Consider the following 17,472-nt stretch of genomic DNA (forward strand, 5'->3'; position numbering starts at 1 on the left):
GTTAATGTACAAGCAGAGACAATAGAGAATAGAAACTGTGTTCTTATGTGTAAGAGAGCTTTATTATCCTGTCATTAATCTCTGTGGCTGCGAAAAGAGGAAGCAATCTATTATGGTCTGTCCTCCGGTTTGAATCTTCTTTGTTAAAGAAGACAAAGAAAAGAGGTCTTTGTTGTCTGAAACTGCTGTGGGGGCACGAAGCACCCACCCCCATCTTTTCCTCTTATGTTTCTTCTCTTACTAATAGCTGCGTTTACATTTTGCCAACTGGAATTATGAAAATAAATTTGCTTAATGGAAACACAGCAATTAAAAAAAAATTAAAATCACGCTTTTCGATAGAAAATGTTTTTTCGCATCACAAGTCATGTGAGCAACAACAGGATGTTGCTACTTGCACAAAAGCATTTTATATCCATTGAAAAAATTCACCTGTACGGAAAATCCGCCGCATTGATTATGACAAATGAATTTGTGATCCAGAAAAAGCCTAAGTGACTTTCTTCAGTTAGGAACAGCCTGCTGGGGGATTAGTTTTTGTTGGTCTGTGCAGCGTTTTTGTTTTTTAGGCATCATGTGATGCATCGTAAAGTAAACTCAGCCTGATCCACTAACAGACTCCTTCATCAGCGCTCGTTAGAGCCTGATCCCTTCTGCCGCCGTCGTTACCTTTTCATTGTAAACTTCATGCTTTTGTGGAGATCTTTGCATTTCTTCGCCTTTTCAGACTCACTAAGCAAATAAACAGAACGTTTCCCTCTAAATCTCTCAACAACTAATCTCTTAAGTCCTTTACACTGCATAGAAAGACTCCTGATTTATTATTCCACTAATAATTGCTCTTAGGGAGAGGAAACTGCAGGCTTTGTTTGAGTTGCACCTCGGAGCAATGTGACACACTGGATTACACAACCCAGTTTGTGCAACGCTGGTATAACTTTCCAGGGTCATAAAATCCATTTGCTTTGCGGTGAATCATTTTGTAATGTTTTGGCAGATGATGAAATATTGATGAGTATTCATTTATGATTCATCCTCTAATTGTTTTGTCTGCACCAAAAGATGTTGATGATGGATCATTGTGCAAAGTAGAGCATGACTGCAGAACACACTGCAAAAACAAAATCTTACCAAGTAATAACCAAGTAGCTATTAGAGAAAATACTGTAGTACATGTGAAATAAGACAAAGATAGCAAATAACCTTTCAGTTAAACATAGGAGCTTATTTTAAAGTCAATAATTTCTCAAGATTGATGAAAAGGTATTAGTTTCCCTGCCAGATTATTTCACTTATAATATGGAAAAAATGTCTCGTTACAAGTGAAATAATCTGTTTGTGGATTATTTAGTACTTTTCCATCAATATTAAGGAAATATTTACTTTAAAAAAAGCACCCATATCTTGATACTTTTAAACCAGCTTTTTTATTATTTCATGTGAAGTGGAATATTTGCACTAGAAACTAAACAAAAATACTTGGTGAGATTTTGTGTTTTTTGTATTTTTGGTCTTTCTCTAGTGCAAATGTTACACTTAAAATAAGACAGAACTAACTGAGAAGTGACGTTTTAACAAGATATCATAGGTTGTTTTATATCAATAAATCCTTAATATCGAGTAAAATAAGTACCAGTGCTTATTTTACCTGTAACAACACATTTTTCCTGTGTTAAAAGTGAAATAATCTGCTAGTGGAACTGGAACTTTTTCACCAATTCTAATAAATTTGAATTGAAGTTAGTTTTGTTTTATTTCAAGTAATATTTTCACTATAAGAATAGACCAAAAATACTTGGTAGGATTTAGTGTTTTTACAGTGCAGACACACAGATGCATGAATCTCCAATCGTTTCTCTGTCATGTCTGGACTTGAGCAGTTTTCCTGTTGGCCTCGGGGAGAACAAAATGTTTTTAACCTTGTCAACTCTTCGCTTCTCCAACACCTGGTTCTGCAGGTGTTTTACTCTCCAGCAGGCCGTTTCTCCACCTGCTCCTCTGCCCCAGCCAGCATAATGTTGTGGTTTCACTGTAATAATTATTATTATTGTTAAATATGTTTTTATTCTCCCACCAGATTTTTTCTGCTTTTAATGCTGCAGGTCTTTGTTGTTAGAGTCTCTTCATATTTTATATTTTACTCTCAAAATTTTGACTTTTTTCTCAGAATTTTGAAGTTTTTCCTCTGAATTATGACTTTTAATATCAATTCAGAATTTTCCTCAGATTTTGGATTTAATCTCAGATTTCGGACTTGGTTCTCAGAATTTGGCATTCTTCCACACAAGTTTTACTTTAATATCAGATTTATGACTTTAATCCTATCAGAATTTGGACGTTTTAAAATCAGAATTATGACTTAAATTCCACAATTATGACTTTAACCGGAGAATTGTCAGAATTCCTACTTTAATTTTCTAAGATCTAAAGTCAGAAATCTGCCAAAAAAGCCCTAGTCATTTGAGTTTAGTTTAGTTTTTCAGTGGCCATTATCCTCTTCCGTACCACTTACAAACCTGCAAAACGAAATCTACCAAAGCTCTCCCTGTATTACGTCCAATCCACCTCAGCTGATTTCTTATAAAGCATTAATTGTTCTCCAGATCCACCTTAAGTTTCTCACCTTATGTCCAAGGCAAGTTCAGCTACCTTGCTGTGGGAACATATTTCATTCATTTATATCTTGACTCTCTTTCTTTTAATTATTTTTACAAACTTCAGATATAGATTACTGTACAAGTAAAAATGTATTTCCTAGAAAACGTGAGCAGTTTCACTTTGTTCCAGTGCTTGATGTTTGGATTGAAGCCCTGCTGGCTAGAAACTATGGAGCCCGCTGTGTGGCTCTAGAGGTTGAGTTTGTTTTGCTGTTTTGAAGCGTTTCTCACACAGGTATCCCTTCTGGTATGATCTGCTTTTCCTACGGAGGAGGGTTAGGACCACTGAAAATGTAGAAATAAAATTCTGACTATTTTCTCAGAGTTCTAAGATTAAAGAAGAGAAACACAGAGAAATTCGGACAGTTTTTTTCTTCCAGAATTCTGAGAAAATAAATTTTTTTCTTCTTTAATCTCAGAATTCTGACAGGTTTTTTTTTTATTCTGATTTTTCTGAGATTAGTGTCAAAATTTTAAGAAAAAAGTCAAAATTGAGAAAAAACATAATGTCTTTTTGTTTTTCCAGTAGCTCCAATCTTCTTATATCTTTCAAATTCACTGTGCATTAAATGCATTATTTAACATTTAAACTCCTTTAATGCTGTAATTTCTCATCTTCTAAAATGAAATGCCACTAACTGGGGCTTATATCATAAACAGGATAAATACAAAGTATTGTTTACAAGCAGGTAGATACAGACTGAGACAAAGCCCTTACAGATATGGTAGCCATGGTAACACAGGTTGCCATGGCTACCATACCAGCAGATCACCACCCGCGGTTTCTATTAGCTGTAAACAAAACAGCCTCACTATCCAGATGCAAAATCACACACTGAGTAATTCTACTGACGGATCAGTTGTAAATCAGACACTTTTTTATTTTTAGATTCAAATTTACTCTGTGAAGGCAGTCAGTGCTGTAAAGCCACCGAGCTTCTAGTTTCTGAAGGAAAACAAAGCGGTTCAGAATCTCAGCCCCATGGTTCTGGTCCGGTCTGGAATCTGACCGAGACCACTGGGACGAAACCGTAGATGGACAAAGTGGAGCAGAAGGAGAATTCGTCTATTGTGAGAGCTTTGTTGGTCCATTAGCACGGGGTGAGTCTGAATCCTTCAAACGCCTATTAACTAAACTTTCGGGGAAACGTTTTAGTGCAACCTTGAAGTTTAATTCGGATCCATGTTTTAGTCTGCTTAGTGTCTTGAGACGGACTGCAGACCTTCTTGTTTTGTCTCAAAATAACATTTTTCACATGGGAAATGTGGAGGAAAAAAAAACAGCAAGTGGTTCTCTAGCAGCTGGAAGTCCCAAATATGTTTCTGTTCTTCTAAAGAGGATTATCATTTATCTGGAGCCCCTTAAAGGGGACATATTGTGCAAAGATCACTTTTTCTGAATTTTTGTTCTTCCATTTGGCTTTCTGCTGCTTCTAATAAACAACCCGAATCCTTAAAACAAAAAAACAGCCAGGTGGTTTTTGGTAAGAGATTAATATTTTTTGGTGTCTGGAAAATGAGCTGTTTCAAAAAAAACCTCCAGAATGTAACGTCATAAATCACCAAGCGGTGTGCCGTTACCTAGCAACCCCAGCAGAGCGCTAACCCATTACCTGGCAACCCCAGCAGAGCGCTAACCCATTACCTAGCAACCCCAGGAGAGCGCCAACCCATTACCTAGCAACCCCAGCAGAGCGCTAACCCATTACCTAGCAACCCCAGCAGAGCGCCAACCCATTACCTAGCAACCCCAGCAGAGCGCCAACCCATTACCTAGCAACCCCAGCAGAGCTTCAGAACTGCAAAAACACAAAACCTTACCAAGAATGTGTGGTCTAGTACACTTGAGATAAGATATAACTAAGTTACAAGTAACTTTTCAGCAAGATATAGGATTTGGTTTTATAAAATGTTTGATGAATTTCTTTGTTTGGTTCATTAAATGATTGTTTTAGCTCAATAATTCCTAAAAGTACTAAATCCATGGGCAGATGTCTTCTTTTATAACATTTTTCCCATAACACAAGTAACTCTATGTGAATGGAACAAATACTTTTTCATCAATATTAATGAATTATTAATTTAAAACAAGCTGCTATATGTATCTTAAAAGTTACTCTAAGTTAGTTTTGTCTTATTTGAAGTGTACTAAGATATTTGTAATAGAAACTAGACAAAAAAAAATACTTGGTACGATTTTTTTTTTTTTGCTTTTAGGGCACTTGGTTTTACAGCTGTAAACGCTGTACAATGGCAGACAAGTGTTTTGTTGCTGACTTACCATCCAGAAACCACTTGCTGCATTCTTGTTGGCTGTGCAGGAGGCTCTACTTTTGCTTTTCAAAGATGTATGGTTGTATAATTGTGCATCTGTTTGCAGCCATTTTCACATACAAACATTAAGATCTAAGAAAATTTTTGTGCAATGAACTTGTCTTGACTTATGCTAACCATTTAAAATAAGCAGAATTTGTTACCTTTAAGTTGTATTTTTTCCACCTAAAAACCAAAATGAGTTTTTTTTCCCAGAATAAAAAAGATGTTTTGACCCTTCTTCTCACGCTGAGGTGAAAATGGATTTCATAGCATCTGCACTGCCGATAGAAATTCCTCATTTGTCTGTAGTGAGTGCATGACAGAGGGGTTGTGTGTGTGTGTGAAGTGATGCACACGTGTTCAGAGTTTTGTGTGTATTCTCTGTAGATCGGGGTCAGTCGGTCAAATCTATAGGAGTGTTTACACGTTAAACACACAAACACAAAGAGAAAGCGAGCGTTTAAAGGAAACACATGCTGCGATAAATCATCTGAATGTGGGCAGCGATTTTTTTCTCTGAGACAGGAGACGGTAGGCCCAATAAGCGGAAAGACAAACCCGGCTCATTGTGCTGTCCGCTCCGGTTCTGTCTTTCCCTGTCAAAGCGGGGACAGCTGTGTCATTTTCATACCGCAGGACTCCTGGGATCCGGCCCGGAATGTCCCAGAATCCCGTTTTTCTCCTTTTCCTTCATCTTTTCTGCTTGACTATGCAGTTCAGAACATGATTTTTTCTTTTTCTCCCTGCAAAGTTAGAAACCAAAAACTTGATCAACTTTTGATTTACGTAGAAAAGCCAAAAGACAGAATGATTAAAGTTTCTTTATTTAAAAAAACAAAAACAATCCGGGACTTTCTCATGCATGTTTAGGTCTCCTTGAATCCTCTTAAGTTTTCTTGCTGTACAAATGTAAAAAACCCATTAAAATAAAGACTTAAACTCAGAAACATATTCCTGATACAACTGAACTTTTGAAACTGCTGGTACCTAAAGTTTTATTTTATGTGTTCCTGTGTTCAGTCAGTTTCAGTTTGCTTTACTTTTAATTCACAAGGAACGTCGTCTCAATGCACATTTCAGTTTGTTTTATTTAACAACAAAGATAATTCTCCTGATTTAACACTCCAGATGTCACACCACTAAAACTAAAATTTCATCTTGCTTGTTTTGTGTTCGTTTGAGTGTTAATCCACAAACTGGTTTTTCTGTCTGTATGTTTACTTAAAGCTCACCTGACAGCTACAGTGAGCTGTTATCTGCTTCCTACAAAGAGGTTGAATCTAAAAGTTTCTCTTCGTAAATTTCTGTAAAATAAACCCAGAAGTTTTCTAGATTTCTAGATAACTGAGTTTCAAAAGTTAGGAAATTTTTGAGCTCCAAAACTTGAAAATTTGTAAGAAAAAAAACTCAGAAATTTTGAGATTGCTCTCAGAAATATTCTAGAAAAAGAAAATGTGGAAATTTCTGAGTTCCAAAAGTGAAGAACTGTGAGACAAAAGAAGTATGTTTTCAGATTAATCTATTAAATTTTCAAAAAACTTGGGAATTTTCTGAGCTTGCGAAGTCAAAAATGTTCTACTTTTCAAACATTCCTGAGTATTTTACTTTAGGTATTCAGAAATTTCAAAGTTTTATACAAAAATTTCTAAGTTTAATTTCAAAATTTTTGAATTTTTTGGCGCTCACAAATTTCCTTGTTTTTTTCTGTAAAATTTCTGAGATTAATCTCAAATTTTCTGAGTTTTTTTGATATTAATATAATTCCTTTTTTCTCTCTATAAAAAGAAGAAGAATTACTTTATTCATCCCAGCAGGGAAATTATTTCGCAGTTACAGCAAGAATTTTTTTATACACAGATTAACACACACACGCCGGCGCCATTTTTGAAGGAGGACATGCGGCAAAGGTCATCGGGACCGGGAGTCGAACCCGCGACGTCCGTCTAAGGCCTCCAAATGTGGGGCGTGCTAACCCCCTGCGCCACCACAGCACGCCCCTGATAATATGTCCCTAACACACTGTTGTACCATCCGCTGCCTGTCGGCCCCCGACAGTCAGACTTGGGGGTTATGTGATACAGCTGCGGGGCGAAGAGGCCAGTAGTTTCCTCTCAAATGCAGGAAATCCCCTTACTTCTGCCTGGCTGCTCTGTTGTGGCTGGATGTCTGTGTGTACATTTCTGCGGCACACACTCTGTGTGCTCGTGCCAGAGTTGGTTTTTTTCCTGAGATTGGGGGATGGGGGAGCTGCTGGTGAACTGAAATGACCAGCAGACCAACCGTCCAACCAACCACGGTCCAGGGAGCCTCTCATAGGGAAAGTTAAAACAAACAAATCCACTGCCTGTTTCTCAGGACGCTCACAGAAACCATTATTGGCTGTCCCATGTGGGAGCTTCATTTTTTTCATTGCCACCAACCCCCATCTTCTTAACTCTGTGTTTCTCTTTAAGGAAGTTTGGCCCCTGATCTTTGACCCTTTTGGGAGAGGAGAAACCCTAACCTAATGGGACCGGGTGAGCGGCTAGGTTCCAGTGTGGAATGTCTTGATTTGGGTCTCGTTTCGTCCTCCATTACTGTCCTTTTCTGACTGGTTTAAAGGCCGTTTAGCCTGTCTAAGAACTGAAGGATGGGTTTGCACCTTTTGGTTTCACCAAGTTAAATTGTGAACCCCATTGAGGTTTTGTAATGAAACAAATTTTTAGTTCAGTTTCAATAACACAACCAAAACAAACGCAAGAATCTAGCGCTAACGCAAGAAATGGCTGGTTATTTTGTTGTTTTTTACCAAAGACAAAAGAGAAAAAATCTGATCTTAATCAATTTTTATTTAAAATTTGGCTCCGGTGGTGGGGGAGGAAGCCGGTCAGACCTGGCAGGCCCAAACGTGTTGTGAGGGTCTGCTGGGAACGTCTGGCGGAATCCCCTGTGAGACGAAGCTTTAACTCCCATCTCCGGCAGAACTTTGAACATGTTCTGGGGGAGTTGGGGGACATGGAGTCTGAGTGGACCATGTTCCGTGCCTCCATTGTCGAGGTGGCTTATCGGAGCTGTGGCCGCAAGGTTGTCGGTGCCTGTCGCGGCGGCAACCTTCGAAACCCGTTGGTGGACACCTTCGGTGAGGGATGTTGTCAGGCTGAAGAAGGAGTCCTATCGGGCCTTTTTGGCCTGTGGGCCCTTTGATACGGGCTGTCAGGTCCCTGTATGACCGGTGTCAGAGTCTGGTCCGCATTGCCGGCAGTAAGTTGGGCTCGTTTCCGGTGAGAGTTGGACTCCACCAGGGCTTCCCTTTGTCACCGATTCTGTTCATCACTTTCATGGACAGAATTTCAAGGCGCAGCCAAGGTGTTGAGGGGATCCGATTTGGTGGCCTTAGGATCTCATCTCTGGGAAGGATGTGGTCCTTTTGGCTTCATCAGGTCGTGATCTGCAGCTCTCGCTGGAGCGGTTCGCAGCCGAGTGTGAAGCGGCCGGGATGAGGATCAGTGCCTCCAAATGGTCTTGAGCCAGAAAAGGGTAGAGTACCTTCTCCGGGTCGGGGGGGGTGTCCTGCCCCAAGTGGAGGAGTTCAAGTATCTTGGGATCTTGTTCACGAATGGGGGAAGAAGGGAGCGGGAGATCGACAGGCGGATTGGTGCAGCGTCCGCCGTGAAGCAGGCGCTGTACCGGTCCATCGTGGTGAAGAGAGAGCTGAGCCAAAAGCGAAGCTCTCGATTCACCGGTCGATCTACGTTCCCACCCTCATCTATGGTCATGAGCTTTGGGTCATGACCAAAAGAACGAGATCGCGGATACAAGCGGCCGAAATGGGTTTTCTCCGTAGGGTGGCTGGGCTCTCCCTTAGAGATAGGGTGAGAAGCTCAGTCATCCAGGAGGGACTCAGAGTAGAGCTGCTGCTCCTTCACGTCGAGAGGAGCCAGTTGAGGTGGCTCGGGCATCTGGTCAGGATGCCTCCTGGACGCCTCCCTGGTGAGGTGTTCATGTCCCACCGGGAGGAGGAACCGGGGAAGACCCAGGACACGCTGGAGAGACTATGTCTCTCAGCTGGGAACTCCTTGGGATTCCCCCGGAGGAGCTGGAAGAAGTGGCTGGGGAGAGGGAAGTCTGGGCCTCCCTTCTCAAGCTGCTACCCCCACGACCCGACCCCGGATAAAGCAGAAGAAAATGGATGGATGGATGAATGGATGGATGGGTGGGTAGAGAATCCAGAAATTTTACTCAAGTAAGAGTAGAGATACTTCATAATAAAATTGCTCCAGTAAAAGTAAAAAGTGCAGTGTAGAAAAGGTAAATAAAAAAAAAAGAAATTAGTCAAGTGAATGTAACTGAATAAATGTAACTAGTTACTACCCACCTCTGGATGCAGTGGAGCGTGAAACCGAACCGCAGCAGCTGAAAATGAAACAAACTTCAGGTGTGAAAGAGTCTTAACTTCCCTACGACCCAGAAACATTTATAAACTGACCCTTTGGTTCTGATCCATTAGCTGTTGACTTGGTCTTTGCCAGCGCTGCCCGTGGTTAGCGTCTCGGTCTCCTGTGATTGGTCGTAAAGGCTCGGCGGTTGGTAACAGGCGGGTTGCTCTGCCAGCAGGATGCTGAGGGCTGGGCCCGCCGTTTGGCCTGATCTCTAATTAGCGCTGGCTTGTCAGTTGCTCAGGGTGGATCTGTGTGGGAAATTGCAGTCTTACACACACACACACACACACACACAGTCAGGATACATAAACCAGAGCTGGGAACCACACAGCCGAGCAAGTGGAGGATGAGGATTGTCATTTTTGTCTCAATCTGTCTGAGATGGTGCGGCTTTGACTCGTCCCGCCTGTTTGATGCTTCTCAAGCCTGAAGTGGCTTATTTAGGGCACAGGGTGTGTTTGTGTGTGTTTGGCTGCGCAGCGTTAGCGGCGCTGCTGCGGCAGTGAAGTGGTTAACGGTCTCCAGGGAGGCTCAGGTTACCAGCAGCGGGGCAGGTCCTCTGCTCAGATCCTTTCAGCTCGGCGCTCGGCGCAGACAGAGACAAACAGCGCCCGGGGGATGAAACACCGCTGCAGCAAGTGACAAAGAACCTCGATCCAGAAAGAGAGAGGGAGCGCAGAGAAAGAAAGAGAGAGGGAGGAAGAGAGAGAGAGATTTATTTCTGTGAATCCTTTCAGCAGCATGGAGTCATGAAGCTCTCTGTCCAGTTTGGCATTTTCGCGCAGCGACCCGGTTCACACAGCAACACCGGCACCCTGAGCAGGTAGATACCAGACATATAAGTACGAAAACGAGACTAAATTTAAGGTTTGCTTTTATGTCATGTCCAGTGTTTGGATTATTACACTGCAAAAGCATAAAGCCTTACCAAGTATTTTTTGTCTACTTTTTCTAGTGCACTTGAAAAAAGACTTAACTTAAAAGTAACTTATATAGGAGCTTGTTTTAAGTCAATAATAACTTAACATTGATGAAAAAGTACTAGTTCCACTGTCAGTTAAATTCACTCAAAAAAAGAGTTTCCTCATGTTTGAAGTGAAATAATCTGCAAGTGAAACTAATATTTTTTTCCATCAGTACTAAGAAATTATTTACTCAAACAAGCTCCTATATCTAGCCAAAAAATGACTTCGAAGTTATTTTAGTATTTTTTTAAGTGTACTAAGATATTTGCACTAGAAACTAGGCTAAAAATACTTTGTAAGATTTTGTGTTTTTGCAGTGTAGAATCATCTTACCAAGTAATTTTGTCTTTTTAATTAATATTAAGAAATTATTAACCTAAAACAAGCAAGAAACTAGATCAAAAACACTTGGTAAGATGTTGTGTTTTTGCAGTGTAGAATCATAAAACCAAGTATTTTTGTCTATTTTATAGTGCAAATATCTCAGTGCACTTAAAATAAGACAAACTAACTTACTAAGTAACTTTTCAGAAAGATATAATCAATAATGTCTTAACATTGATGGAAAAGTACTGGTTTTGTTGGCAGATTATTTCACTTATAACATGGGAAAATATCTTGTTACAAGTGAAATACTCTGCCAATGGAACTAGAACTTTTTATTCACAACTAAGGACCTATTTACTTAAAACCACCTCCTGTATCCTGCTGAAAAGTTTGTTTGTCTTTTTCCAACTGCACTAGACGGCATTACTTGGTAAAGTTTAGTGTTTTGCAGTGCAGCTGTCCATATTTATTTTCTGTGAGCGGATTGCGTGTGGGAAATACCCCCAGTGGCCATGTGGAAGACTTAAACTGGTTCTGGTCACTCTAAATCTCTCATCACCGCTCAGCTCTTTTCTCTCCTCGGATGCTTTCAGCTCTATAAGCCGTGTCTGCACTAAGCTTCTGCTTGATTTATCCAGCTGGTTAAATCCAGGAGGAAGTCGGGTCATCGGCTGGTGTTTGGGTCCGGTGGTTGTCAGGAACCAGCTGATTAGGTTTTGGCGGTTCTCTGTTGAATCTGGGAATTGTGCCATTGTAAATGTCTGTTTTTGTTTAGCTTCTTAGTTTGAAGCCATAATTATGATGTGAGCTCGCTGCTTGGTGGGAAAGTTCTGGGCGTGTAAGTTGACTACTGAGCAACGCCGCTTTGGTTTTGTTTATACCAAAGCTGCCTCTGTTTTGCTTTTGTACAAAGATCAAACTGGAGGGATGAATGGTTGAAAACAAGACGATATAAGTTGGTGGGAAATGAACCTTGTAGGCTCATTTTTTGCTTTGGAAATATTTCTTAAATTCACACAATTAAAACACAAATACTTTTCTTTTTTTATGCTGAAACGCTTGAAATAGCATCAGCATTATTAGCTTAGGTTAATATGTGAATGTTTTCTCTATTAACCCGACTTAATAGATGATTCTTGATACACGGGATTAACCAACATCACCTTATTAATGATTACGTGATTTATTCCTCTTTTCATAAACAAATAGAGCCATGCTTTCATAAACAGAATATTACACTGCAAAAACACAAAATCTTACCAAGTATTTTTGGTCTATTTTCTAGTGAAAATATCTATTACACTAGAAATACAACAAAACTATCTTACAAGTTACTTTTCAGCAAGATAGAGGAGTTTTTTTTAAGTCTATAATTCCTTAATATTGATGAAAAAGTACTGGCTCCATTGGCAGATTATTTCACTTATAAGATTGGAAAAATGTCTTATAATAAATGAAATAATCTGCCAATGGAACTATTACATTTTCATTAATATTAAGGAATTATTTACTTAAAAAAAGCTCATGAAAAGTGACTTATGAATCAGTTTTGTCTTATTTCTAGCAATAAAAATACTTAGTGAGATTTTGTTTTTGCAGAGGCATTGATGCTTTCATTGAACAAACTGGAAAAAATATCAAAACTAACAATCCCAACATTAAGGAATGTTTTGGGTTTCTTTTAAACATTAATTGAGATTCATCATGAGAATAAATATCCAAAATCTTTACATCCATAAATGATAAATGATACCATAAGTACCCACCTCTATGTGCTGCTTAGGTTTTAATGAATATCAAAATCATCTGGATTAGGAGAAATTTATATCAACGGTAACAAATACTAGCTTGATAAAATCTGAAATGTATTTATCCTGTCAGCTCTGGACAAAGTGTGTGCGTGTGTGTTGGTGGGGGTGGGCGTGTGTGTGTGTGTCATCCCAGCACTGGCTGTCACCATCAGCCTCCCTCTGCTCCTTTCAGACCAATGTTTGCCAACTGGCTGGGCTTCCTGTCCCCCACAGCCTCCAAGCAGATACACACACACACACACACCCACCAGCAGACACACACAGACATATTTACAGATATCCTTAACTCTTGGCACGTTTGCTCTGTTCATGTGGATCTATTTGAACAGCTCAGACACACAAACGCACCATGATGTCACCCCTCTATCGAGTCTTTGTTCGTATGACAGACAGCCCCATTCAGACGCGTGTGTGTGTGTGTGTGTGTGGTGGTGAGGGGGGGGGTGTATCCAAGTTGGAATCAGTTTTATGGAGAATAAAAGGAGAATCACCAGGCAGTCACCAGATTCTTCTTTTAGTTTCGTTTCATGCTTCAATTAACATTTTTTGTCTTTTCCTGTTCATAGAAAGTGATCTATTTTTATATATTAAATAGTTTTTTAGGAAAAGAATGTGTTAATTTGCATGCATGTTTGACTGACTGGTGATATTAAATACATAAAACTCTAAAAGTCAATTTATTTCTTCTCAGCAGGCTAATGCAAAGCAGAATTATATCCTATCAGACTTTATTTAGTGTCTTTGTGTGAATTACCTCGGAAGTTATTGTGATAAACTATAATGTTGTTTTGAGACAATTTTCAAGTAATGTAGAGTAATAATGCAAGTACACCCTCTGAAAAATCAATAAACTTTAATTTCTAATAAACATGTAACACTGGAATTAGAAGATATTTCTGAAAAATAAATGGAAATTATTTTGAAATTAACTGATGTATTGTTTATTCCAACAGGTCTTAGTCTGTAGGTTTCCTCATTTCCAAAAACGATTTGTTTACGTGGACTGAAACGAGCCTCCATGTCTCTTCTTCTTCTTCTTCTTGTGCAGCTGGGATGACAGCAGTTCGGTGAGCAGCGGCATCAGCGACAACATCGACACAGATGACATCAACACCAGTTCCTCCATCTCCTCCTACGCCAACACACCTGCAGCTCAGCGCAAAGGCCTCAACACACAGGTAAGTCAGAGAAAACACAAGCAGGATTCTCTCGGCATCCTGCAGTGAAACCCAATTCAATCAACTGCAATTTTAACAAAGTTTAAACTTCCAATTGAAGTATCTTTATAGGAAATTCCTACATGATTTGTTTCAATTAGAGACACATCAATCTTTTATTTGAGTCATAGGCAGACATTTTTATTATGTTCTGTTGCTCAAAGCAGTTGAGGCTACTGCTAGCTAGCTGCTAATATACAATTACTAACTAGCTAGCTTTTTTTAGTGTTAACTAATGGCAGTTAACACTAAACTGGCTGGACGACATTTGTCTTTGCCACTTTGCAGTTTGGCACTGCTCTATAAGTTATGCTACTTTTTGCACATTTCTGAGTTCAAGTCTTAAAATTCATTCATAATGGTCTTTAAAGATCTTAAAATGTCTTAAATTTGAGTTGGTGAAACCTGCAGAAACCCTGCTAATGTGTTGGTAAAAGATAAGCCTGAGGATGCATTCACACTAACCCTGTTTAGTTCGCTTTAATCAAACTCCAGTTCATTCTTCTAGAAATCTTGGTTCGTTTGTGGAGAAGTAAATACGTAATCGAACTCTGGTCCACCTAAAAACCTCGATATTGGTTCGGTTGAAGTGAACTTGGATGCAGTTTGAAAGCACCCACCAAGCAGACCAGAGGCCGCTCCAAAAGCAAGGCATTCTGAGTAAATACAACCAAAACAAACGTTAGTCTAGTTTAGCGCTAACAGGCGAAATGGCTGGTGGTATTTTACCAACAACAAATCCTACAGCCACTAAAATCTGGCGCCACTCCATTTTTGTTTACATTTCATGAAGAAGGAAGCCGTGGTGGTTTCCATGTTGTTTCCTTCTGTAGTTCTTGCTGCAGCGCGCCCACAGGTGAGGAGGGGAACAGTTTTTTTATTAGTTTGGATCATTTGACACAGTGCAGTGTAAAAGAGAACCACAGCAGCTGAAATTGAGTTCCTTATTTAATGGAAACACTACAGTTGTTTCCATTAAACACATGTTGCAGTTTTGGTCCCCAATTAGACCGAGTCTATTGGACTATCAGGTGTGGAAACTCTCTGAATGAAGCTTTTAACATTCGTTGTTTAGTTGGAGCACATGTTTCTTTTATACATTAAAGCAAATTTTTCTAAGCTTGCATGTGTCAAATGTCAGCAGACTCTTATGCTGAATGTACTCAGTATATTTCGCCTGATCTGAGGCCATCCCGTGTGTGATGACTCTTCATTATTGCTGCAGAGGTCAAGGTGCTGATTGAATAACAAAGGAAGGCACACAGAGCGTCTTTCTCTCAGTGCAGCTGTACGACAGAGTGCAGGTAATGAGCTCTGCCTTGTCTGTCCTCAGGCAAGCCTGCATCGGCTGGACTTTGAAGAGCTCAAAGCAGATCAGCTTGCAGCTTTTTAAAAGTGTTGCCTGGGTGACTGCAGAACTGTCATTGCAACAAATCCAGCTGTTGTTAGTAGGAAAGTTATGGATATTTACGGTGCATTCACACCAGCACTGCTTTAATCAAACTTTAGTTTACTTGTCTAGAAAGTTTGGTTCGCTTGTGGAGGTGTGAATGTAAAATCGAACTTTGATGCGGATCAAAAAGGCTCAATTCAAATGAACTCGAGTGCAGTTCGAATGCATATATGAACACCAAGCAAAACAAAAGCAGGAAATGGACTACAGTGAAGGACATTCTGGGTAAATACAACCAAAACAAGCATGCAAGTCCAGCGATAACGGCGAAATGGCTCCTGGTCTTTTAATTTCATTTCATTTATGTGGTTTTGGACAAGCAAGCACAAAAAACAAAACACTTCACTATACATTTCACTGGACAGAACACAACACAATGTAGTTGAATGGATGCATAATTAGTTTGCTTTCAACCAATGCTTAAGTTTTTTTCTGCAACTGTGGTGTTTCCATTAAATAAGGAACTCAATTTAAACCACACATAAATAAAGAGGAATCCTACAACCGCTAAAATCTGATGCTACTTCATTTTTGATTACATTTTGTGAAGCAAAAAGTTGCGCTCCTGCTTTCTTTAGACGTTTTTGTGTTGTCTCCTTCAGTTCTTAGTGCAGCGCCCCCACAGGCGGGGAGGGGAATAGGTTTTTAATTAGTTTAAAATGCAGTGTGAATGTCTCAAATTTATTCCCCAATCAAACCGAGTCTACTCTCAGGTGTGAACTCTGGTTGGCATACAGATTCAAAACAAGAATGTGCCTGAGCAAAATGTTAATTAACCATGCAACTGAAATGCTTCAACAGTGTTCCTCCTGGTTTGTGTTAAGTACATTTCCTGTGAGAAGGTCATTATCAGTTCACTAACCAGGATTCAGTAATCTGAAGAGCTGCTTTTTGACAGGCTGCAGGCTTGCTCTGACATGAAAGTGTAGTCATCTTTTAAATTACTAGAACATTTAGTTTGCAAGCTGTGATGTGATCAGACAGTGTGCTGTCCTGCTGTCTGATTGAACTGAGCACTTTTCCATGATGCCATAGTGGGACAATTGTAGATAGAAAAAACGGAGTAAAGTTCTGCCAAAGAGATTACATTTTTGAGCTCCAGAAGTCAAAAATTTGTAAGAAAAAAACTCTGAAATTTTGAGATTCTTCAAAATTTTCTAGAAAATTGTATGACAGTGTATTAGGGGTATTGTAGACAGAAGATAAAGGAGAAGTAAATTTTCCCTAAAAACTAAAAAATGTGTGAAAAAAACTTTTTTAAAATAAAAAACAAGGACATTTCTGAGCTCCAAAAGTCAAAGGTTTCTGGGTTTAATCTCAAACTTTCAGAGTTTTTTTTTTTGGCAAATTTTTGAGTTTTGGAGCTCTGAAAGTTTTTACTATATTTTTTTTTCTTGCAAATTTTGGACTTGTGCACCTCAGAAACTACCATGGTTTTTCTATACGATTTCTGAGATAGATCTCACAATTTCTGGGTTTCAAAACTTGAAAATTTGTGAGAAGAAAAACTGATTATTTGAGATGGATCTCAGAAAAGTTCTGGAAAAAACTTGAAAAGAGTTTCAAATCAAAAATTTGAGAGAAAAAATGTGCATTTTTTGACTTTGCAAACTGACAGCTCTTCTTGGAAATTTCTGAGACTGATCTCAAAATTAAAACTTTTTCTTGCAAAATTTTGACCTTTGGAGCTCGGAAATGTCCATGTTTTTTCTAGAACATTTCTGAGATGCATCTCAACATTTCTGGGTGTTTTGGCAGAATTTTACTTCTTTTTAATTTTTAATTTTTTACCAACACCATTGTACTGTTCAGAACCTCTTGTCTAACTGTTCCTCTGTGTTTCCAGCCTGTGACGGATGCGGAGAAGCACTCTGCCTCCACAACAGCTCACCAGACTTGGACCGGAGACGAGGTGAAACGGCCCGACGGCGGGCTGGACGGCGGCGTCAGGATGGACGCCAAGTGGAGCCGCAGGAACTGCGACGTGTCCGATGAGTCGGACAAGGGCTGCTCGGGGAGGAAGACGCCCTCTTTGTCCAACACGGGCTCCTGGAGGAGAGGCATGAGCGCTCAGGTGGGGGTGACGTCGCCCCGCACAAAAAGCACCAGCAGCACTGGCTCTACGGTTTCAGTCGGCCTGAAGAGCCACGGCTCGGGTAAATCAAACTCCCATCATTAAACATCGAAAATTATATCAAGATAAACAATGAATTTGGCAACTTTTATTGTTTTTTTTTTTGTGTTTTTTTGGTGTGGCCTTTGTATTTACATGGAGATAATCCCTGTATGATTTCTTTTTTGTTACAAT

General features: G+C 39.7%; 1 protein-coding gene across 9 annotated transcripts in view; it reads left to right on the top strand.

Annotated features, from left to right (window-relative positions):
* nav2a (neuron navigator 2a) overlaps positions 1-17,472 on the top strand; it is a 256,627-nt gene that overhangs the window by 203,573 nt on the left and 35,582 nt on the right. For all 9 annotated transcript variants that reach the window (XM_032560513.1, XM_032560508.1, XM_032560509.1 and 6 more), the window contains 2 exons: positions 13,543-13,672; positions 17,011-17,320. In XM_032560513.1, coding sequence (XP_032416404.1) covers positions 13,543-13,672; positions 17,011-17,320 — 440 coding nt within the window. The remainder of the gene's footprint in view (positions 1-13,542; positions 13,673-17,010; positions 17,321-17,472) is intronic.

This window comes from Xiphophorus hellerii, chromosome 4 (genome assembly GCF_003331165.1).
Source record: "Xiphophorus hellerii strain 12219 chromosome 4, Xiphophorus_hellerii-4.1, whole genome shotgun sequence".
Taxonomy (NCBI): Eukaryota; Metazoa; Chordata; class Actinopteri; order Cyprinodontiformes; family Poeciliidae; genus Xiphophorus; species Xiphophorus hellerii.